We start from the raw sequence: 23,501 nt of genomic DNA on the forward strand, positions 1-23,501 counted from the left end.
CCAAATGTGTCCTGGTCAAACTCTGGATAGATTCCTAAATTACCAGGATTTCCTGTTGAAATTAAGATTACTCAGCATCTCCTTGGTGAGTTTAGTGAATCTGCTTTGGGATCTAATGATTCTCCCCCTCAAACACCTCCTGTCTTTGTCTGTGCTCTGCGACAGCATAATCCTTTGCTTCAAAATGGCTCAGGCTGTCCCAGTCTGGGTTACGTGATGCGCAACTCCATGTGACCATGTGCATCATATCAGGGCTTCTCTTGCTGGCTTCTTCACCTTGCCTGCCAGCGCTGTCACATTGCTCTGTTAAATATCTGCCTCCCAGTGAGCTGAGCAAAGACAGCTCCCCACTATGCATAGCCTTATTTAATCCCCTCTGGTTTGCCTCAAATGTTGACATCTTACCTAGTCAGCATTTCTGCAGTAGGACTTCTCAACGAGATCTTCTGGCAGAGTGAATAGGTCCTATCTGTAGTTTCATGTTGAAACCCCAGCCCAGTGCAGAGCTCTGGGGAAGAGTCAGACTGTCACTACGTGCTTTGAACTTTATGCTGCAGGGACCTGCACCCACAGCAAATCAGATGAGGATTTGGGTATATCTAGATGTGTCAAGAGCGCTGTGGCTTCACCCAAGGTGTATGCACTAATGATTCACATTAATGAGTTACTAAAGATCTCCTGGTATTTCGCAGTGTCCCAGGGATGTTTACCTTGCTGTCCTGGCTGCTTTCCATCCTGGCTAACAGCATCCCACCAGGGACTGTAAATCCTGCCCTTGCACAGCCCTGCCTGTTTCAATGGTATACACTATGTGACATCTCCTGACTTACGCTGTTTTTAGAGCTGAGCCTTATTTCACATTCCAAAGTCATGCAGACACATCCTCTTAACCTCCTCGGCAGTAATTCCTGCAAATGAGAGTCTCCACACAGAGAGATTCTCAACATTTTCTAGCACATTAATCAAATAACCATCCAGTTGTTGCCTTATGTGGTGCAAGTGGACGTGTTGTCAAATAAAATGATTTTATAGATTATCATCTGTACTTCCCAGACGGGGAATTTAGCAACATCATGTGCACAAAGTCTTTTAGGAGAAGATCAATGTCTATTCATTTCATCTTCTGTTGCTTACTCAGGGAAATCTCATACTTAATGTTGTTCCCCAGAGGAGCTTTCCCATCCCTAACTTTTAAAACCAGTGATTGTTTCTAAGTGCATGTTGAAAGGAGAGCCCGGACCGCCATCATCTGAGGGCTGTTGGTGGCAGTTTGCAATGACCCCAGAGAAAAAGGAGCAAGTGAGCAGCTATCCTGACTTCTGTCAGGTGTTTCCCGGGAACGCTGGCTCTCGGTTTGTCCTGCTGTGTCACAGCCCAAACCGCAAGCATTGCTCAGTCTGCTGAAAACACCACTGAGGCCTGAATTAAAGAGCTCTTCTCACCAATGTATTCATGCAGGGGTTGAGATTGGGCTATGCCATGGCTTGGTGCTGGTGGTGGGGCTTTGTGGTTTGCAGAGTGGCTCCTCGCTGCCAGGAGAGGCAGCTTTTTCTCCGCTTTCGAGCTGTCTGAGGTACGTCTTGACCACGATCAAGCTGTCAGAGAGAAAGGGGAAAGCTGCAAGGTGTCCTCCTTTCCCCATGCGGAGCGACCAGAGGCTGGGGAATGAAAGCTGCTCAGCTGAGCAAGGTGGGCTTCAGATCCCTCACTTCCCATCGTGGTGAGCGTGGCCCTCAGGGCTGCTGTGCCGCCAGCCCCTCTTGTGCCCGCCTCTGCCTCCATTAATTTCAAGAAGCTGTCAGGATGTTCTTGCAGCAGAATGTTCCCAAGCCTCCTGCTCCCGCACACTCTCTGCCTCTCAGTGTCCTCCTGTCACATCTCTCGCATTAACGTGATGTCTTCCCGGGGCGGTGTTACACTGCAGCCCTTCTCCCCATCCATCTCCTCCGCTCTCCATGCCTTCCGAGGAGGTAGCTCTCAGTGTGGCTGCAGGTGAGAGATGAGATTGCGTGGGAGCAATCTGTGTTTTGGCCTGTAGACGATTTATGACAGCTCAGGATGCAGCTGTAGTTACGGTTGCTTTCATAGCCCTGGAGGGGAGCGAGATGCTCACAGTGGCTAGGGATGCTGCAGAGCCTGGGACAGGGCAGCCCCCACCAGCCACAGCGGGCTGGGAGGGGTGACCTGATGGGCCACCACAACTGCCCTCCGTCAGCGCTGACCTTTCTACGGTGACAGTCACCAGAGCAGCCAGCCAGCTGAGAGAAGGGCACTTCCCCTCAAGGGAGCAAGCCCAGCTCCGTGCCCCTATCCTTGCAGGCTGCAGAGCGACCCAGGAGCGGGGATGCTGCTCTTCCCTCTGCCGCACAATCCCAGCGAAAGGTGAACCACTCCCCGTTATGTGGCACTGGGTCTGTGAGCCCTCACCCACCTCTTCGTGTCAATGCACAGTCCCTGCAAACTTCTGCCATGCTCCTTTTCTCCTTGCACGGGGAGGTCTGTCGACACGCTGGCTCTGGAGCAAGAGCAGGCAGTGGCTGCAGTTTGGCTGGAGCCCTCCATCCCACACCACCCGACCGCGGGTGGTGCCAGGGTCCCCTTGCCACATAGCCCATACCTCTGGGCTCCTGCGCTGGGTCCCCAAAGCTTTCACGGTGTGGTGGACCTGCTGAGCACTCACCGCCTCTCAGCAAAGCTGAGGAGGTCGGGCACCTCCTCCTCTTTTGGGGTTCAGTCAGATGGGGTGAGGGGTGCAAGGCCCTGCCTGTGTCCGTGCAGGGCACCTGCAGCTTTGGTCTGCACAAGCTCTGCCCCTCACCTGTTGTTTCAGAGCTGGGTAAAAGGTCCTGTTCTCCCTATGGCTCGTAGTGAAGGAGGAAACCAGGAATTTACTGGATTGGTCACCAAATTCAGACACCCTTTTTTGAAAAGCCACCTGAGGCTTGAGTGTGTGGTAACAGTCCAGTTTGCAGCAGAGCTGAGCTGGCCTAGGAGCCCAGAGGGTTTGCTCTCTCAGTTTCCTGACCCAAGGGGACTTGCTTTTGCAAAGCCAGCATTTTACTGTGCGGCCCTCTACGGATCCCCACCGTGTTTTCTTTCTCTTTCTTGACTTTTTTTTTTTAACATTAAAAAAAGACTACTCAAAGGAGGTCTCACCGCTGTGGGACTACTTAGTAGGCCGTATAGAGCTCTCTGTGCTTAACAAAATGTGCACGCAGCAAGTCGTTATTCTTTCAGTCCACAGCTTTGAGTATTCATCGCGCAGATGAGGGGCTCGCCTGAAATCAGGCTTTCCATACACACAGCACACGGCTGGGGAGATCATCTGCCGGGCACACGTCCTCATTAAATGAGCATTTCTCCTCCGCTCTGATACACACACACAACACTCATAGAGACGGGAGAAAAGGAAGGAAGGAAGGAAGGAAGGAAGGAAGAAAGGAAAGGAAAGGGAAGGGAAGGGAAGGGAAGGGAAGGGAAGGGAAGGGAAGGGAAGGGAAGGGAAGGGAAGGGAAGGAAGGGAAGGGAAGGGAAGGGAAGGGAAGGGAAGGGAAGGGAAGGGAAGGGAAGGGAAGGGAAGGGAAGGGAAGGGAAGGGAAGGGAAGGGAAGGGAAGGGAAGGGAAGGGAAGGGAAAGGAAGGGAGAAGAAAGTTGCTGTATGAAAGCAAACTCAAATGTTGTGCATGCATAATATTCATTGCATAAAGCCTTAGAATAGCTTTGCTGTGATACCTAAGCTGGCCCCCAGGAAACAGGGTCTGTGGGTTTTTTGCCAAATTTTTGCAGACAAGCAATACTGAGTAATATGGAGCTCCTAGAATGGAAAAAACATAAGCAATGGTAATTATGAATAGGCTTTTAAAAAGCAACCCACGTTCAGGAAGCACTGGCTGCTTTTGAAAATCCCACCTTCTGTTTTGTAGTATATGAGCAAGGAACAGATCAGAGCTATGAATCAGCTGTAGGTTTAACTCAGCAAATTGAACAACCTTTGCAAAGTATCAGGGGCCCAGACAACATCTGGTTCAAAAGCCAAATTCAGTCAACCTCTCCAAAGAAAATGCAACAAAATCATCGTGATGAAGTCTTAGCAGAGCACCAACATTTACACCAGAGACATATCATTTAAAATACTACATCCTGCAGGCTGGGTTAGCGGAGATTGAAAGGGTCTAGAGAAGGGAAAGGAAGCTTGCCAGCATTAGCATAGGATATGGGTAGAGCAAGCACTGGCAAAAATAAAGCTGATTTAGCTTAGAGAGAAGAATTAGAGGTCATTTTTCTTACATATTCCTGCACTGATGGATATAGCAGAGGTTGTCCAAACTCTTCCCCCTATCCCCTATGCCATCATTTGAAAGACAGGATTTGGGACCAAGACCAAAACAAGAGCCAGCACAGGGAATGGGGTTTCTGCAGTCGGAGTGCAGGAGGAGTTATGACATGAGGGTCAAATTGTAGGATGACTGGATAATTTTGTGGTCGTTAATGATATCAGTAGGAATGCAAGCTGCAGCGATGACAATTAATCAACTCTTCTATTCTCTGTTGTGAAATGGTGATTTTCAGGGGACTGCTGGCAGTGGCAGAATCCCCAGGATGGGGATCGCAGCATCCCCAGGATGCAGGGCTGGACTGCTCGTTCTTTGAAGCACTGTGGGATCAAAGATACTGGGTATATTTAATGCCAAGGGCTACCGGCTGAGGCACATAGGGATTTGAAGCTTGGGGCTATTTTTCCAGACTCTTATGATTGCCAGTCCTGCTTTTCTCCTCCTTTCCATCCCCAGCCAAGACTGGTTGTGCACAAAATGCACCAGGGGCTGATCTGAATGTTGAGGATGGGCAGGGAGCAAGGGGAGGTCGTAGCCGCAGGGCCACGTGTGGGTACAGAGCTGTGGGAAGCGGGCCGTCATTCACCGGCAGGAGGGGCAACTGGCCTAGTGGCTCTCGAGGGCAGTTGTTTTGGGGTAAGGGAAATGCTTTTTATGTGGAACTGACTTTTTGTTTAAAAAATGCAGTTCCAGCTTGGGGTTGGGGCGGACTGGAAGTCCAGGAGCCCTGAGATGGCAAGCGAATGCCCGTTTAGGGCAGTTGCATTTATATGAGCATGTAATTATATGTGCTCATCAGTGCACATGCAGACAACGTTGCATTTAAGAGGGTGTGAGATCAGCCAGAATAAAAGCACCAATCCCTTCTGTCATGAGCGAGGGATGAGACTGCATGAAGCCTTGCAGCCACCAGGAAAGTGAGGGGAGCACAGGGGTCATTTTCAGCCCACAACAGTCAGCGCAGCCCTGGCTGGAAGGAGACGACGGGTTGGCAGAGCCTTCAACTCATTTCCCTTGTTCTGTTTGCATGTGAAAGCTGAGGGATGGTGACCTCTGCATAAGGCATGTATTTGCTGTGAAAGAAACCATGGCACAGTGAGCTCTTCTCTTCTTTTCCTACAAAATGCTCCAAGAACTCATAAGAAATTTGCCTAAGGAGAGATGTAGGATGTGCTGCCTGGCTGCTACAGCAGCCAGCACCTCTCAGAGCAGGCTGATGAAGCTGTCCCTTCGGCAGCTCATGAAGCCACATCACCTAGGGTTCCCTCTGACATGAATTATATCAGAGCTGCAGGTTGCAGGGTTTCCCCACGAGCCATGCAGCCAGCGGGTGTCTGCCTGGCCGGCGGGTGTTGCCAGCAGGGAGGCAGCAGCACAGTGCCTGTGGGGGGTGTGTGCTTGTGCGTCTGCTTTTGCACGTGTGTATGTGTGTGTGTGTGCGGTGGGTAGCAGGGTGAGGGAAGCCTGATTCTTTGCTGGCCATCAGACCTCATTGCCCGCATGCTGAGCCATGAGCCGCTGTGCTGGCAGCTCCTGAGCCCCTTTCCAGTTTGCTGGGGGATCAGAGTTTTGCCTAACTTCGCTTTGCACAGTGTGGCCTGCCATCATGCCTTTGGGTTAAACAGAAAATTGGCCAGTTTCACTTGCAGGAGTGGGGCTTTAGCGTTTCTCAAGGGCCATGTTGAGCTTGTTCAGTGGGTGAGAAAACTTTGACTCTCTAATGTACCCATTCAACTCCTTCCTTCCTCCACTTCTGCTTCTCTGTTCCCTTCTCCCCTTTATGACCCTTATTATTTTTCCGTCCGCAGCAAAACAGTTCACATCAAGGTAATTGATGATGAGGAGTATGAAAAAAACAAGAGTTTCTTCATTGAGCTGATGAGCCCCCGCATGGTGGATATGAGTTTACAGAAAGGTGTAGTACTGGCCCTGCAGACTAACGTTAACGTTCTTCTTTCCTCTTCTCTTCCGTCTCCTTCCTCCTCTTCTCCTCCTCTTCCTCTGATGTCTCTCTGTCTCCAACCGCTCTGCCCTAAACACTGCTGTGCGCACACACCGTGTCACATGGTACCCATGGGGTGGCGTGGGGAGCGATGCTGGGGCCGGGGAGAGGCAAAGTGGCGAGGGGGGCAGAGAGAGAAGGATGGAGAGCAGTCCCGCTTGTCCGTATTTCTGCAGCGGCTTGAGAGGGACCTTCTGCCATCCCCACTGGAGGGTCCAAGCAAATTTTGTAGCGTCAGCAGGAAGATGCTGGCTGGAAACACATCCAGCATCTCAGGAGATCATTGCCCAGCCCTGGTCCTACGGGGTGTCCCGGTCAGACCCGTGTTAGAAAAAGACAGGAATCGAGGCCTGGCAGAGAAGCAGCTGCTATAACTTCTGAGAAGGACTCAGCAAAGGCTGTGCAGCCCCCAGTCCAGTTGCTGTGGAGCAGCTCTGGGAGCGGGAGGTGAGGGCAGGGAGGAGCTGACGCCCCGCTTTGGTTCGCCTGAGGGCTCACAGCAGTTGTGTGCATTGCAGGGGTGCTGGAGGGAGCCAGGCAAGCTGGCAGCAGGGAGAAGGGGCCAGCCCTGCTCCAGCGCCCAGGGTATTTCCATTTGAGCTTCGGAAGCATTTTAGTCCCACTGAGTCCCCCGCAAGGTCCCAGCAAAGCTGTCCGCTCCCGGGGAAAGCTGTGTCCTCACTCAGGGAACAGGTCAGGGGAAGAGGCAGACACTATCGAGGAGAAAAAGAAATAAGATGTGCCATTTTAAAAATGGAAATTAGAACTATCAGCCTCCTTTGCAGCTGACAGAGCTGTAGCCTGCTGGCAGAGACCCACCTCACCCCACTGGGGAACGTGTCTGTGAGTGCCCATCTCTCTCTCTTCTCCTCAGGCTCCCAGCCCAGAGTCCCTGCAGATTTATTATTAATTGTGAGGGTAGCAGAAGCAATTGATCTTCCAGCTAAAACGCAGTGGGTACCCCAGGGTGGTCCCTGGTGATTTCCAGGCAGCCGATACCCTTTCCATTACCATGTGACACTGAAAAAAATGCGCTGCAGAAGTCGCCTTCCACTAACCATCAGCAAGGTCCTCCTCCCGCTTTCCCTCCCTCCTCACCCCCTCGCCAGCCCCCTCTCCCCTAACACCCTCCCGCTCCCCAGGGAGCAGCTGCGATGGATGCCCCGTCTCCAACAGGCAGGCCAACGCACACCGCCCCGGCAGGGAAGGGGCTGCGTGCCAGGAGCCTGCGCCGCCGCTGCCGCCGCCGCCGCCACTGCCGCCTCGCCTCCGGCCGGCCGACCCTCTGTACACAGTTGTCTCTCTTGTTGTCCCTACAGGAAGACCGTAAGGGTTAAGATAGTAGATGAGGAGGAATACGAAAGGCAGGAGAATTTCTTCATTACCCTTGGTGAACCGAAATGGATGGAACGAGGAATATCAGGTGTGAGATCCTTTATGAAAAAAATGAAAAAAGAAAAAAATCAGAATCAAGTCTCCAAACCCCAAATCCAGAAAATATAACCCTCTTTCTCCTCCTTCCCCTCCTTCCTTTTCTCCTCCTCCTGTAGATGGATCGACTTTTACTCTCTGCCCTCCTGTATTCTTGCTCTCACCCTGTTTCAGTGTCATCTCTGCCCTTTAGAGCCCAGCTTACTTCTGATCCTCCTTTTATGCAATGCTTGAGCCTCAGAGGCTGTATTATTTTGATTGGGTTTCCTTGTCTTGATCTGTTTTTTGTTCCGAGCACACCTTTGCTGTTCTCCCCTCTCCTGCTCCTTTGCCAGGACCTTGGGGAATGTGAAAGGCAAGAGAAGGGCGTAATGCATGGCTGCCCCTTCGGCTCCTGCTGTATGCCCCCCCGTCCTTCCCTCTGTTGTTGCCTGCCAGTGGCATTGCCTTGGTGCTCTTGGGTCCCTATGAGGTGTGGTGAAAAGCCCATGGGAGAAGAGGGAAGGTGTGAGGTATCTCGTTTTGCTTTTTTTAAAAAAATGGTTCTCCCTGTCTTTCATCTGAAAACCCCCTTAATGTGTCACAAACAATCACAGTCTGTCATGCGGAGGGTGTGGGGCTCTGCTGAGGTCCTACTTCATCAGCAGTGAGACACAGGATCTCCCAGCAGGGCAGGATTATAGTGGGAATAAACCCTGACTTATGGCTGTGCCTTGCCTACATTTATGTTTGTCCTTGTCCTATACGTGTTTGACCTCTTTCTCACTGAGCGAGTCTTGCCATTGGCTTCACCAGCTTTGGGGTGGCCTGGGAGGCCCAAGCTTTAAACAGAAGCACTTTACAAAAGGGAATTCAAATCCACCTTCTGAGTGTCTGATATGGAGTAGAGACAGACGTGTGTGCCCATGGGCTTATTTCTGCTCCCATGTGCTGCTGCAGGTGATGGGAACACCTGGCAGTTGCCCATGCATGGCGCAGCTTTCCCTTGCTGAAACGTCTCCTGTCTCTCATCTGGCCAGCACAGCAGCTGCCCTCTGGCCAGTCCGAGGTCCCATGCACGGCTCTGCAGGACTTTCGGGATAGACACAGCTTGCATTAGCATGACAATGTCATATAGCATCCATGGATTTGTAAAATGTAAACCCAAAGAGGATTCATAGTTTAATGCCATTAGACAGCCTCCTGCAGCCCATAGGCAATGAGGGACATTAGGTTTCACTGTGTGTCGAGCACAGGCCCTCGGGTTTCACCAAAGTCCAACTGCCCGTGAGCGGAAGGAGTGACCAACCTGCCATATCCCATGGGGGTATGTCCCAGCAGTTAACTGCCCTCCAGGGCAAAGATGTGAGCATGGCTTCTAGGTAGAAGTTGTCTGGCCTCAGCTTGTAGCCACTAGTTACTTTCCTACTTTTCTCCGTCAGACGAAGGAACTATATAGCATGCTGCAGCTTCTGTGTAGGTACCTGCTCACTATGCCCATATTACACTCAGATTTCTTCTTGGGAGTCTAAGGAGATTAAGCCCTTTGAATTTGTGTCAGCAAAGTGTTCAGCCCTAGATCAAAGTCTTCAGGCCTAGAATCACTCCGGGGTCTCCTCTCCGCATGTGCCCCTTCCTGTCCACGGGGCTCCCACCTCCATCTCAGCAGGTACAGGAGGAAAATCACCTGCCTCTGGCTCTCTCCTGCTTATGCACCTGGCAGCTTGGAGTATCACACTGAAGTTTCTGCTCAGTTGTCTGCTCTCTGTGAGCCCTGCATCCTTTTCTAAACCAGAGAGCTTCAGGATACAGAGTCAGAATTGGGTTTTTGTGAAGCCCTGCATTTCTTTTTCCCATATAGGCCATGTTGCATCTGGCTCAATAAAAACAGATATTTGAAAAAAATCCAAGTAGCCCCTACGGTGGTTCAGTTGTAAAATGTCCTCGTTATTATTAGGACTACGATGCCAGTTTGCTGTATTGTGTGTGTCTCATTTACACCAGCATCAGTTGGAGTCAGTGGGACCGTCTGATTTGCAACAGGCAGAGAGGAGATCAGAGCCGGACTAAATGATCTGCAGCACAGAGCCTGCAGGTCAGCCGCTTCCCTTGCCAGAGATGAGGGCGCACCCTCGGACGAACCCTCTTTACCCAGAGGAAGTAAAGGACCATGCTGAGCAGGAGACGCAGAGCCCTGGTTGGCCTCATTAGAGAAAAGTCAGAGTGAGAGCACCATGGTTTTAAAATCTAAGAGGCGGGAGATTAAAATGCATTTGTAAATGTTGCTGGCACAAGGTGGCACAGTCGCTACACTAATTCCAGGGCCTCTGGAAAGATCCCCAGCTCCGTAGCGCTGCACGCCGTGGCATCTCTGACAAGCGTACCTTGTGCCTGGGATGAAGAATAAGAAGCTACGCGAGGCTTTCCCATGCAGAGCATCGGGAGTGATCGACAGCAGATGCTGTCACCAGCAGCTTCACGGGGCGCACGCATGAGCAGCCAGCTCCCAGCGGAGACGAGGCAGCCCAGGACACGCTCAAGCTCGCATGTGCTCGGGGAGCGTGCGACCTGCCGTGCAGCGTCGGGAAGGGACGCTCACGCTGACTCCAGCACACGTGTTTCTGCCGTCATTGTGCCGTTGCAGGGGCAGAGTTCAGATGGTTTATTGACTGCAAAGCACATGCACGACCGATACAGCCCAGTGGGCTGCAAGGTCAGCGCAGCCGCCTTGGTGCAAACATCCCCCACAGCACCGCGTGGATGCTGCCATTGCCCCATGCCCACAGACGGGGGGAAAATCCCAAACCACAGCCACCTAGCTGGGACTTCACTTGGTTTTGTTGCGGTGACGAATGGGCCCCCACGCGACTCACACGGCAAGGGCAAAGCACAGCTCCTGCCTCTCCTGGGAGGTTCAGGCCGGGTTGCTTTTGATGAAGAGTCTCTCTGGGTTTCGGCTACCCACACATTTGTTTCCAGCACCAGAAAAGACGTGGTTTTCTTGACGGTGTGTCCTTGTTTTGTTGTTACTCCCCACTTAGCTGTGTCACACTCAGCCTGTGCCTAGGGAGCTGTAGGGGTATTGGATCTTCTCAGACAGCTCAAAACATCTCTTCTGGCCCCGTTGGGAGCAGGGCAGTGTTGGGCACCTCAGGTTACTGGCAGTCGTGTTTGGAAGTAATGTGCGATCTGGGTTGCGCAGAGACAGCAGTCCATCGCAGTCACGCCTGCACTGCCATAGCTTCATGCCGAGGGCATGCACTTGCCCCAGGACCTCCCCATGCAGAAGGTAGCTGCTAGCTTACCTTAAGGATACCAGCTGGGTAGCAGCGATGAAATCAGTGATGAAATACGGTGCCCTGAAGGGAAGGCAGAGCTGACGGCAGGGATGAGTAGATGCGTGCTTCTCAAACCAGCCTGGGGCAGAGTTTGGACAGTTTATTTTGGGATGCAGAACTTGGTCCGGAGCCCTGTGCTATTCAAATCCAGTGTGCTGTCCTTGAGGGTACCCACACTGCTGCTGGCTGTGGTGGCAGTGGTTTTTGATAGACACGCAGTGGAGGAGGATAGCAGGCGGGAGCAGGGTTTGCTACCATATGGTTGATTTGCATTACTGGCTGTGCTGTCCCATACATGTGCCAATACAAAGCAGTCACCTCCTGTCAAGCGAACATCTCCTTGGCCCTGATTAGAGCTGTGGGGCAAAGGGGTGTATCTCCAGGAGGGTCTCTGTGAGAGCCAGAGCTCAGCAGGAAATTCATCCTATTGCTCTTGCTGTTTGCACCTGCTAGCACCTTACCAGAGGAAAAAACATCTCTACTCAGAAAGGTACTTGTGGTGGTCCAAACACAAATTCCTGTCTTCAGGTTGCCCAGGGCTTGCACAACGCATAACAGCCACTGATACGGCCTTTTGACTGAAACATTTTGCATCATCTGCAGATGCTGCTCCTCACTGTTCACCCCCAATTATATTAGTACCGTGCTGCTTTGAGCCTTGGGGCACTCAGTTGTTAACCCTTGCCATAAGGAGAGCTGACCACTTACTCCTGTTATATAAATGCTACATCTACAATACCAAACCTTGTCTTGCAGCTCATTTATTCTTCTTCACCAATTGCTTTCTGCAGCTGGAGTTTTTCAAAGCCTTTCTGATCATCCAAACAAATCACATCAAGTAGTTTTACTTTAGCAGCTCTTTTTGTTGATGTGTTCCAGTAATTCAAAGAGATGAGAATAGATCTGAGAGGGGTATCTTGCCAGTCCGGTCTGTGATGAAGACCGATACTGACTCAGTAGTGGCATATCAGGTGCAAAGAGCACTGGCAAAGACGGAGCTTGCCGCAAGCTTGTTATATCGAAGTGAATGAGTAAAAAGAACTCAAAGAGAGACTCACATTCTTTGCTTGGCAAAGATGGTAAACGTTGCTTTTCTCTATCCTCCTGGCCATCTCTCAGGTTTCCTGATTTTTTTGTCTTCTCCATTTCTAAGAAATTAATCTCTGAATCCTTCTTGTCTCACCTTTCCTCTGTATGTGCAGTCATGTAAACTGAATCCCTGTCTACTGAGCACTGCAGGGCTTTGAAACCTCCCAGCACCCTGAGCCACCTTTCTGGCCATCCTTTTTTCAGCACCTTTTTAAAGGGTATCTGCAGTGAAACGAGTCTTTTCCTTTATGACAAGATGCTGTCTGTGGTTTGACTCTTGCTCTCATGGCAGCTCTGGTATCGTGTCAGCTCACAACCCGGAACGAGGATTTTGCTGCTGTCAGCCCAGCACAATTTTGGAGAAATACTTTCTTCACACATCAGCTTTCACACTTTTTGCACAGTCCTGGATTACAGGAGAAAAACTTGCTTTGCTTTCCCTGGATAAAGTTGGTCTTCTGCTTAAATTGTGGTTAACCTGATGGATGGATCAACCTGTGGTTAACCTGGTTGATCGAGCCCATATGGCAAGTGAGGCTACTTTGGAAGATTTCACTTGATTGCAGATAATGGTTAAAATAGCATTTGGAAAATTATGTTTCGTAAGGGTAATTGGGAGTCTGCTCGTGAGAATTCAGCTCGTGGCACAGCGGTGGAAGATTCAACCTCAGGGCTGGTGCATGAAGGCTGAGTCTTCGAGGGTTACACTTTGTAAAAGGGACCGACATCCTTCCTGCAAAATTTTGCTTCAGAAAGCATGTCTCCCACAAGATACGACTTCACTGGAAATGGGAGCACAGATGGCTGGCAAGCACTATTAAACAGCTTGCTAGCATGACCTGGCTTGGGAAGATTTTGTCTGAAGTCCTCTCAGCCCTCCCAGCAGTCAACTGGTGTGGACAAATCTCATAACACATCTCCTTTTAATCAAGTGTCAGCACCCCTGATGGGAAAGCTTCGTGCCCCAGAGGGAGGACGTGGCTGGGAGTTGCAGAGTAAGGATTAAACTGTGAAGGAAGAAGGATTCCTAAGTTATCTATAGCAAAATATTGATGAAATGATATGACTTGGTACAAAGGTCCGTGCCTGTATAAGATAAGCTGCATCGATACGTGAGCACGCGTGCTGCAGTTTTCTGAAGTGTGGGCAGATGCTAAGAAGCTCCTTCTTCTGTCAGCTGCTGATGGGAATAGCAAAGAAATGTTAGATTGCTGTTACCTCCTTCCCCGAAGGCTTAATAATTTGCTTGCAGCTCTGTGATTAAGCTGAACGCTGCTGATTCTCCTGATGGAGAGGAGTCTCTTGGAGTCTGCAAGAGCTTTGCTATTGACTTCAATAATAACAGCATTCAGGTTAATGCTGCAAAATCTCTGCCTTGTTTAGCGTATAAAAAAAACATGTTTATAGCTCTTCACAGTCCATTAGGGAAACAGTTTGCTCACCTCAGTGAGCAAATCTCGAGGCAGAGCCTATGGACAGTTACATCTGGAAGATGGGGGATCCTTACCTCTTTGGGGAACTGAGCCCGCAGTTTGCATGGTCACTGAGCTCCTTTGGGTGCACACGGGGTGCAGGCAATGTGTTCTCCTTGCCTTTGGCTGCCTGTGACTGCCCTGCTGCGTGACTGAGGGTCTCCTCAAAATCCAGCCTCCTCTCCCTCATTTCAGCTCACTCTGTAAATCCCAGGCCTTTAACAAGGATCCTCTTATCTACACAGTGGCTTCCTGGAGTCCTTAGGGATACTGGTTAGAGAAGATTTATGTTAATGAAGAATGAGTCCAGAATAAAGGATGCAGCATGGTCAAATCTCTCTGCGAGGCACATAGCAGAAAAAGGTATTTCACTGTTTAGAAAAAGGCTGGGACACACATTTAGCACATCGGGTTGCTGTAAACTACAGGATTGCCCTGTTGCCGGTCTGCTCCCATCTCAAGCCTGGTTCCTATTTAACCTTCTTTGGCTTCGGTAGAGTTAAAGCAGGAGGGAATTAAATTCTTGATCTGTAACCCACACCAACACGCATGTCACAGCAGGATTTCACCCTACAGTACACTGAAAACATGCAGATGAAATAGTTTATTAGTAAGTAGCTTTTTTAGCAGCTAAATTCAGGTCTAAATTGTCTGGTTTCAGGCGTGGCAGGGGAAGCAGAGTTCATGCACACAATTTTGACTTTGCCTAGTAAAAACCAGGCCTGTAGGGCAGAGAAATCCCAGTAAAGGAGGAACTGGGATCCAGAGCTGAAGACTCTGGGTCTCCTGAGAGAGTCAGCGTCACCTACCTTGTCTGCACGCGCACATGTTTGCATTCACGCCACGCAAGGGTTAGGTAAGGGACACTTGGGACTGCTATTTTGGATTTGACTGCGGAGCTAATTTTGGCAGCTCCCTGTAAGAGTACGCATGTCAAGCCTCTGAGACTACCTGAGATGCCAACAGCAATGAGGTGGCCTGGCTTGGCCCCACGAGGAGCGTGACATGCAGAGCAGGAGTGCAGGAGGGGTAGAAGTGCCCTGCGGAGGGATGGAGGGGTGCAGCCTGGGCTGGAGGCAGTGGAGGGAGGCTTGTGGGATGGGAACAGCACGGGGGCTGTCAGCGGGGCTGGTACAGGTACAGCATCCCCAGACGGACTGTCAGGAAACATTACAGGTCAGGGCTAAGGGCACATTAGCAGATGTGTGTGCAGGAAGGAAGCTTTAGTCCGTGAAATCATTTTCTTGCTTGCATGCACAGCATTCTCTTAGAAATATAAAGATAAAATAATCCCTTGGCTTTCTGCATGCTGTATTCTTGATGTTTCATTCATAGCTTTATAGGCTTCTTCAAATATTAGTGTATCATATCGTAAGTGAAAGGGAGAAAAATAGTTCTTTTGCAGGCTCAAAAGCAAATGGAGAAAAAAATAAACTCAAATCCCAGAGCACTAGAATAACAGTTTTAAAAAACATGAGGAACCAATGATTTTTTTTTAATAACCACAGTAGCTTAGGGGCCCAGTAATATTTCATTATATTAAATTTGAACACTGAATCGACCCATTGTACTAATGCTTGTAATTGCAAAAGGCAAATTAAATTTCCCCACATTGTCTGGAGAACCAGAAGACTATGGAATAGTGAGGCCACAGGGTAGCATGGAGCTGCAGCAGGACAGAGCTACAAGGACACTCAAGATTCACGCTACAAGGGGCAGTGACAAGCCTGTTGGAGACTTTCAGGCATTGCTGCATGGAGGACAGGAGGTGGTGCAGGCAGAGAGAACATCCCATTGCTTCTCATGGCTCTGTGGCACTGTACGTGCTGCAGAACATATTCACGAACGGTTCCCCCAAAGGTTTTTGACTCTTAAAAGGAATTGACCCTGAAACACGAGGGATGCTCAGCAAGGAGCCTCTTCATTGCCCCTTCCCCTTTCACTGCGCCTCTACCTGCCCACATGGACAAGGGAGATGTCCCGGAGTGCCCACGCTATTTCCAGCTGGGGAGATGGATAGGTGGATGAAGGTCTTGACTAGGCCGATGCCTCTCCACAGGCTGTCAGGAAAGCTGTGCCCATGGATGCTGCCCGATGGAGCAGGGAAGTGACTGGGAGCCGGGACTCAGGATTACTTTCCCCTGCTCTGCCACTGATGCGCTGTGTGACCTTTGATGAATCGCTTAGGAAATCACTTTCAAACAGCACAGATACAGTTAGGTGCATCTGTATAAAAGTGCCTGCTTTTCAGAGGCCTGAACCGGCAAGTCCGGGTAAATTAGCACTTTTGGACTCCAGCCCACTTCTGAGTTTGCAAAATGTTCCCTTTAACCTCTCTTTGCTTGCTTCACCATCTGTCAAATAGGGCTGTTAATACTGACTCAGTCTTTGTACAGTTTTAAGCTTCTGAGACTAAGAGTGCATGATAATAAGTGTTAGTAATTACAATACCGTCATCGCATGCAACCAAGTCTTTGGGGACTAGTTTGCTGTTTGAAGGGCAGGTAGAAGTCAAAGCTAAGGCACAGAGCTGGTGCTTGGCCCTTCTCGAAGAGGGTTCGGTATTTGTTGCTATACAGACTCTCCTATAGTTATTTTGAAACTTCGATGCAGGCTGTGGCTTTCTACAGATAACACCTAAGAGGGATCCAGCCAGATGTTTCTTTGTGACAGCTCTGGGGAGTGGGGGAAATCAAGGCAGGGGAGAAGCAGGAGGTCACTGCCCAAGGCAGCAAGAGGGCTGGGCTGTGCCTGTATGGGAAGTCAGGGTAAGGTTGTCCCTTGCAAGGACCTTTGCCCCCTTCTCCTCCCTTCCTCCCACCTCTGATCTCACAGGACCACGCAGTCACATTTCCTGGGAGGCAGTTGCATCCTGCTGCAATGACATTGCACGGCATGTGCCCGTGCAGCACTGTCGGGCAGACCAGCAATTGGGAGCAAAGAGAGCCAGAAGGACTTGAAGCGATGATGCTTTACATGTGCCTGTGCTCCTCTCGGCACCCTGACCCTCTGGGAGTGGTACCTGTGGGGCGTGGGATAGGCATAGGCAAGCCAGGGCGTCCCGGGGGATGACGCATGGCCGCATTACCCCCTGCCCACTTTCACCCTGGAGGCCAGCACCTATTTTATGAATACCTCCCTCTGATGATGCTCTTCTCAGTGAGCTGCCCATTGCCCCTGGCCACCCTCTCTTCTCAGCCACCCACGGGTTTACCGGGGCTCCCTGGTTGTGCCAAGCCCTGCCACAACCACACACTCCTGGCTGAAGCGGGGGCAACCTCCTGTGCCTTCAGGTCAGTTTGGGTCACGTCAGGCCCCGATGGCAAGCGTAACCATCCCCTCCCTTTTCCCTTTTCCTCCTCACTACTCCCTGCCTGCATCCCATCCCTCTGCCTTTGCTTGGTGCAGGGGGGTGGCTTTGGGGACCCAGCGCCCTGGTGCTCGCAGGTGCTCACCAGCCTCCTCTCCATCTTGCTGCCGCAGTGTCTGCTCCCCAGCCTGCGCCCGGCATGCGGCCCCAGCGAGCTCACACGCCGCCTTGCACCACGTCCATTGCTCACTGACAGCCGTCATCTGCAAAACAGCTTTTCCCCCTTGGATATTAACTTTTCCCCTTTTTTCTTCTCTCTCCCTGTGTTTCTCGTGTTCTTCTCTCCCCACAGCCCTGCTGCTCACCCAAGGTAAGTGCTTTTTCTCCCTTCCTCTGCCTGCTCTGGCTCTGTTTTCATTCCCTTCGGTCAGCGCCCCTGTGTTTGTGTTTGCTGTGTTGTAGACGACCCCAGCTCATGGTGTTCATGTCCAGCAGGAACTAGTTAAGAGCAATGCATTAAGAACATGACAGTGATTGATTGACGTCTAAGAGCCTTCCCCATATTCCAGATTTTTCCCTGGGGTTTGGGAAATGACCCAGCCAGGGTTGCAAAGGAGAACATGCAGCTCTGGCTGGTTCGGGACCTTCTCTTTGGACATCTCTGGGGCTTGGGTTGTGCTGATGCACCGGGGAGCACGGGGCTTTTCTGCAGGGGCTGGGCATTCCTGGGGTGGAGGGCAGTGCTGCCTGGGGTGGGCGAGGGTGGAGGGCTGCGCAGCTGTCCTCTTCCCATGCAGGATCAGGCCATGCATCACCCTTCAGTGCATGCACCCGGGTGCTCTCCACCTCCCGTCCTGGGGGTCCCGGGAGTGCGCCCAGCACCAGGGCAGCGCTACCAGGGCATGATAAGCACCAGCACCATTTCCCTTCTGCCCTCAGCGCTGGCTCTTCACTCTTCACCTCCTCTCCCTGTGGCAGGATTTTACGTGTATTAACACTGAGCCCCCCTTCCTTACCCAAAATCCCCGTTACACTGGTGTCTCTTGATCCCACTGCTGTGCGATGTACGCCTCCTGTATTTTTCTTATTCCTGCAATTCCAGATATGATTACAGTTGAATTTGCACTAAAGAAACATTTGTCAAAAGATAAGAGTGGGCACGCAGGGTGCAGAGAGGAGCTGGAGTCTGACAGGTTTGCAAGCAGAGCTGGAAACCAAAGCGTTAATCATGCCTGAGCTGTGCTGCAAATCAAAGGAGCAGCATCTGCTGCGCAAGCTTCAGTCTCTGCTCCTTTTTGGAGGATGCCAAATCTGCTGCTCAGGGGATGGCCTGAGCCCATCGGATATTGGGCTAATTAGGAAATTGCTAGTGGCAGGCAGAAGTCCCCCGCTCCCCAAGTATCAGCTTAGGCTGTTTATGGAAAACGCGTCGGAGCTGTTTGGACGTTTTCCTTTGTTACTTCTTCAGGTCCAGGAGGACTGGAAATAAGTTGAGCACAGCCTCCTTCCCAGTAATTTCATTGCTTTAATTCAGTAGCTGCCTAATTTGATCAGAACCCTGGGAACCAAATAATTTCTATTAAAATAACATAACTTTCCTCCCTCTGTTGCGATCCAGCCTGATTGCTTTTGGCAGCCGTTATTGGAGAACTTGGTCAGCAGCTATGGAAAGTTGCTTTCCAGTTAATAAAGAAAAACCTCCTCTCTGTCTGGGAGGGGGTGTCCCTGGGGTGCCCCCCTTGCCGGGCTGCCCCGAGGTGCCCTCCGTGCATACGGCGTGTGCTTGGCCTGTGGTTTGAGCTCACGGTGCTCAGCCCCGGCACGCGCTTCAAGCTAGCGGCTGGCCAGCGAGCCGAGCCCCGCTCGCCGCAGAAGCACATGCTGGAGTGTCAGTCAGCGGCAATCACAGCTAATCAGCGGGGAGAGAAGTGACGTCCTCGTTTAGTCCGTGTCATGTTAGATTTAGATTACACGGATGCGCAGGAATCTTTGTAAAAAAACTGCATTATTGAACGTTTCAGTGGAATCTGTCGGTCCAGCTCCTCGTCCCCTCCCTCCCGGAGCAGCTCGCACAGCTTTTCCCAGGCAGTGCCCCTTTCCCTGGGGCTGCCTCCCTGGGACTGCTGGGCACCCTGGCTCTCCTCCGCAGCTCTGGGGCGTTCGCCCTCCCACATCTTTGGCAGCCCCTGTGGGGCCAGCAGCAGCATGGTCCCCGCTCACTGCGGTGGCCCCATCTCTTTGCAGAAGCCCTGGGGTGCCCCAATGGATTAGCCCAGGTGAAAATGCCTCTCTTGTCCCAGCAGCCCTTCCTTGGGGGTAAATGGGAGATCCTGGCTCTGCCCCCGCCCTGCCTTGCAGAGCCCTCTCTGGAAAAACAGGGCTGTGAATTTTACACAAGGCAAAGTAACTGGGCAGGGGAGAGCCTTTGGCACAGGTTCAGCTCAGCATTTGTTTCCTCCAAACAGGCCCTCCGAGCCAGACTTGCAAGGCTGTGAAAACCTTTTGAAAGCCTTGCTTGGCCAAGTGTCCAGTGCCAGCTGTTGGGGCTGCAGAGGACCACGGTAGTATGGGGTGGCTGTGGAGTGACTTGAGAGTCAAGCTTGGGTTTTTTTTAACTTCTCTGATGCATAACCTTTTGTTTTGGCACTGGCAATGATCTCTCTGTATACTCTTTACACAGGGAAATATTTGATACCAAAGTGCATAGCTACTCCAGTTGTCCCTGCCATTGCCAGCAGTGGATGAGCTGCTCTGGTGGTCTTTCCAGCCTTTGCAAAAGTCACTGACAGCCTGAGCAGAGCCTTTGCTTGCAAGTTCTTGGGCTCAGGCAGTCCAGATCTTTAAAGGGATAAGGAATTATCTAAATGGTAGATACTCCTCTACCCTCATTTCCACGTATTCACCCAGATCAAAGAAAATATTTCTAACTATGTTTCTTTACTTACACATTAAAACTCGTGGGTCCACTTTGCAGTGGGAAAGACTGGGGAGCAGAGACGCCAGCTGACTGGCCTGTTGGGGACGGTCATGTCAACAGCAATCTCAAGGCAGAGCCAGCAGTGGAATAATGCGCAGTTCCCAGCCCTGTGCCTTAGCCTCCCTCTCATGAATGTGCAGCGTTTCCCAGTTAGTGTTAAGGACGCTGGGGCATGTATATGGGATGTATCACGCCTCAAAAATAGCTTTCAGGGCTAAGTAAGCAGATTCCTCCCTTTTTAGAAAGCAGCCCAGGCTGCCGGTTCTTGTGCGTGTGCATGTGTTTCAATAAAGGGCATATCCATATGCTAACCTCAAAAGCCAGAGTGTCTTTTAGCCAGCAGTCTTCCCCAGTTGTGACTGACGGCTTGACAGTGCTCTGGAGAGAGGAGCTCATTCATGCTCACTGTTTACTTTGTTTAGGCAGGATTATATTTTATTGAGCCACAACAAAAAAATCCCATTTTAATTGTCATTTTAATTTCTTCCTAGCAGCACAGTCCCCAGAAGGGGTGACCTTCATGCAGAGACATGCCTGCTCTAGAAATGGATGGAGACGAGATAGCTCGAGGGGTGTGAAATGGCCTTCATAGCAATCTTTCATGAATACATTGCTGGTTTTAATCCAATTTATTCAGCAAGTGACAGGGAATACAAACTGGTCCATGGCTGTTTGGTAGTCTTGCAGCATTGCCTAGGTGATGGGTATCTACCTCTCTGACAGTGTTACAGGGCCTTCCCCTTGCCTGTTTCAGCTCAAAAGGTACGGTAGCCAGATTACCCTGTGGAAATGGGCTTTATCTAACTTTGATTTATGATGTGTCCAGGAGGCCACAGGCAATGTCCAGTTCCCATTTGGTCCCCCCGGTCTGAAGGAGGTTGAGCAGGCAAGCACCCATGTAGCAATGCATGGAGCAATGCATGATGTGGGAACGCTGCTCAGTGCTCCCCTTCTCCTGGAAGAAATAAGAGGATGTACCAGCTACTAAGGAGAGTTAACTCTGTCCCAGCTGAAACCAGGACAGAGGAGGAGGGGATCTGCTTACAGTATTTCGAGCCCAAGAAGCTGCCTGTCATGTACAGGTCTGAAAGTGCTTTGCAAATAGCTGCAGATCAAGTCCCAGGATGGCCCTGCAGGCGTAAGTAATTCTCATGCGGGTGAGAGAGCTGAGGAGTGTGGCAGGGACATGCCCAGGGCTGCAGAGCACAGCAGCGGCAGGACCATAACTAGGAGCTGCTGCCCCCCTCGTCTGTCCTACCTTTAAGGGTCTGAACTAAGCCCGAATGAGGCACAATAAGTGAGAGCACGGAGTGGTTTAACCAAAAAGCTCTCCTTGCTTCCTGCAGGCAGGTGTTGTGTCCAGCACCTAGCGGGTGTCAGCTGTGGCCATTGCTACAGCCTGGGCAAAAGCGGACTTCATTCTCATTCCTCCCACCCAGCCTTTGATCTTACCAGACCTGTTGTCTCCCCTGCTTTTAGCATCTCCTCTCTAAGCTGTGGGCTCCCTGGCATGAGGAGCAGAGTACTTTGGTGCAGCACCTGAAGCAGCAGCCCCAGCTTGCCTAGCCTTAGCAGCCTGTGCATGCTCCTGTAGCCCAAATAGGTTGCCAGCACTCAATGGTAGCACACACCTATGTGCCAGAGCAGGCAGGGTCTAAACCCCTCTCTCGCCACCTTCCCCTTCCCAGGGAGGAGGTGGAGGCAGCCCAGGAGGTCCTGGCAAGCTCCTGTTCTTGCTGGGCATAGCCAGACCTTATCAGGCTTAACTGGGGTTGACAGCAGGGAGTCCAGGGTGCAGTCCGCATTGAAAAGTAGGTACTGATGCTGATACAAACACAAATCAGGCTAGTTAATAATTAAGCTGCAGCTTGACAGCATTCACCTTGACAGACTTGACCTTCCAAATTAAAAATTTGTCTCTCCCCCAGCCCCTTGTGTTTTATTTATCACAGCCCTTGGTAGTCTTCTTTGCAGGCTACCGCACTGAGGTGATGTGTGACACACCTCACCGATGCCCTGTCCCTGCTTCCTGGAGGAGCCCTCCAAGACCCCAACCCTACACCCTACACCTGGTCCCTCAGGAGGTGGGGGCCTGTGCCTACCATGGACCATGTGGGAGCATGCCCCACGCTTGCTGCAGAGACAGCAGCCTCCCGCAGCTCCAAAGGCAGGCTGGTGCACCCTGCTCCTGGCTAAAGTGCTTCCCTGAAAGGCAGGAGCATCAGGAGTGTGCTCTGCCACTGGGATGGTGCAAGAGTTTATTCACTCTCAGCTCTGTACACATGAGGCTCAACTCAGTCCTCAGCATCCCATTGGAACAGATAGACCCAGCAGGCCTGGAACAGGTTCAGGTTGGGGTCTGGTGTTTTGCAGAGCTTGGCACTGATTCCTGCTACAGGGTGCTCAGGTGTCCTAAGCGGTAGGTGGGGAGAAGTGGTGGATTCATATAAGTGCTTTGTATTGCTCTTTGGAGGTGCTTAGCTCTTAACTGTATGGCAAGTATAGGTTGGGGCAAGAGATGTGTCAGCTGGGCTCCTAAGCTTGTCCTTCCTGCCACAAATGGCACTGCCTTAACTTCAGAGGACAGTCAGCAGCCTGGTATTTGGCACCTACGGTCACTTGCACAAGTGCATTGAGCAAGATCCAGCACAATATTGACATGTGACTCTTAATCTATGTTTGTCTCCTACATTAGGATAGAGGCTCAGTGAAAATACAATGGCAGGTTAAATCTTTTCAGATGCACCGTTGAAGTTTGTTAGGTTTCTGTGCTTTGCTTTCCTGTTGCACATTCACAAATGTGACTGCTTGTTAATGAGGCATGAAGGAATTACCTCCTTTTTTCCTTATCTGCAAACTTCCTCTATTAACATTTCTGCGAGGTACCCATTTGGACATGCTGCCTATGCCTGTTCTCCTGCAGTTTGCTTGCAGCTGACATTGAAAGACTTAGCCTAGCAGTGGTATTCAGTCAGCTGCCCCCATAGGACATCCTTGACGTGGCTTCTTGGGCAACCGTGTTTCTTTTCTCTGCGCCCCAGTTCACCGTATTCACCGCAGAGGAGCTGCGTGGTGACAGCAGGGCCTCCATTATTCATGTCTCAGTGGACATGCTGTCAGCAGGCTGCAGGTCTCCATCGCTGGTCAGCTTGTCCCTTCACCACGAGTGGCCTACCTAGGGCTTGAAGGTGCCTCTGGTGGCACTTCTTCCACTGGCAAGGTGCCTTCTGAAATAGCAGAAGTCCCCCAGCCCTTCAGTGCTGTGGTAAGCGCCAGCACCTTCACTTTGGTGGAGTGCCCAGTCCCATGCTCACGCTCCTTTCAGCCTCCAGGCTGCCAGAGCAATCTGTCCACTCTTGGAGATGGACCTGTCACTTGATTTGCTCTAAGATCTGCCTGGCAAGTGATTGCCATGCTCATCAAATCAGTAGGTGATCCACAAGTGGCTTGCAGAGACAACAAAGCCACCTGCTAGCAGGCGAAGGTCCTGCCTCTGGCCATGGACACAGGCGTTCCCATGCAGCCTGCCCAACAGCCTTGGACCTGGCTCACAGTGAGAATAGACGCAG

The 23,501-nt window shown here is 51.2% G+C and overlaps 1 protein-coding gene across 1 annotated transcript in view; it reads left to right on the top strand.

Moving 5' to 3' along the window:
• Positions 1-23,501, top strand: part of SLC8A3 (solute carrier family 8 member A3) — a 98,372-nt gene that overhangs the window by 68,924 nt on the left and 5,947 nt on the right. The window contains 2 exon segments of the mRNA XM_050897627.1: positions 6,143-6,249; positions 17,308-17,325. Coding sequence (XP_050753584.1) covers positions 6,143-6,249; positions 17,308-17,325 — 125 coding nt within the window.

Source organism: Gymnogyps californianus, chromosome 5 (genome assembly GCF_018139145.2).
Source record: "Gymnogyps californianus isolate 813 chromosome 5, ASM1813914v2, whole genome shotgun sequence".
Lineage (NCBI taxonomy): Eukaryota > Metazoa > Chordata > Aves > Accipitriformes > Cathartidae > Gymnogyps > Gymnogyps californianus.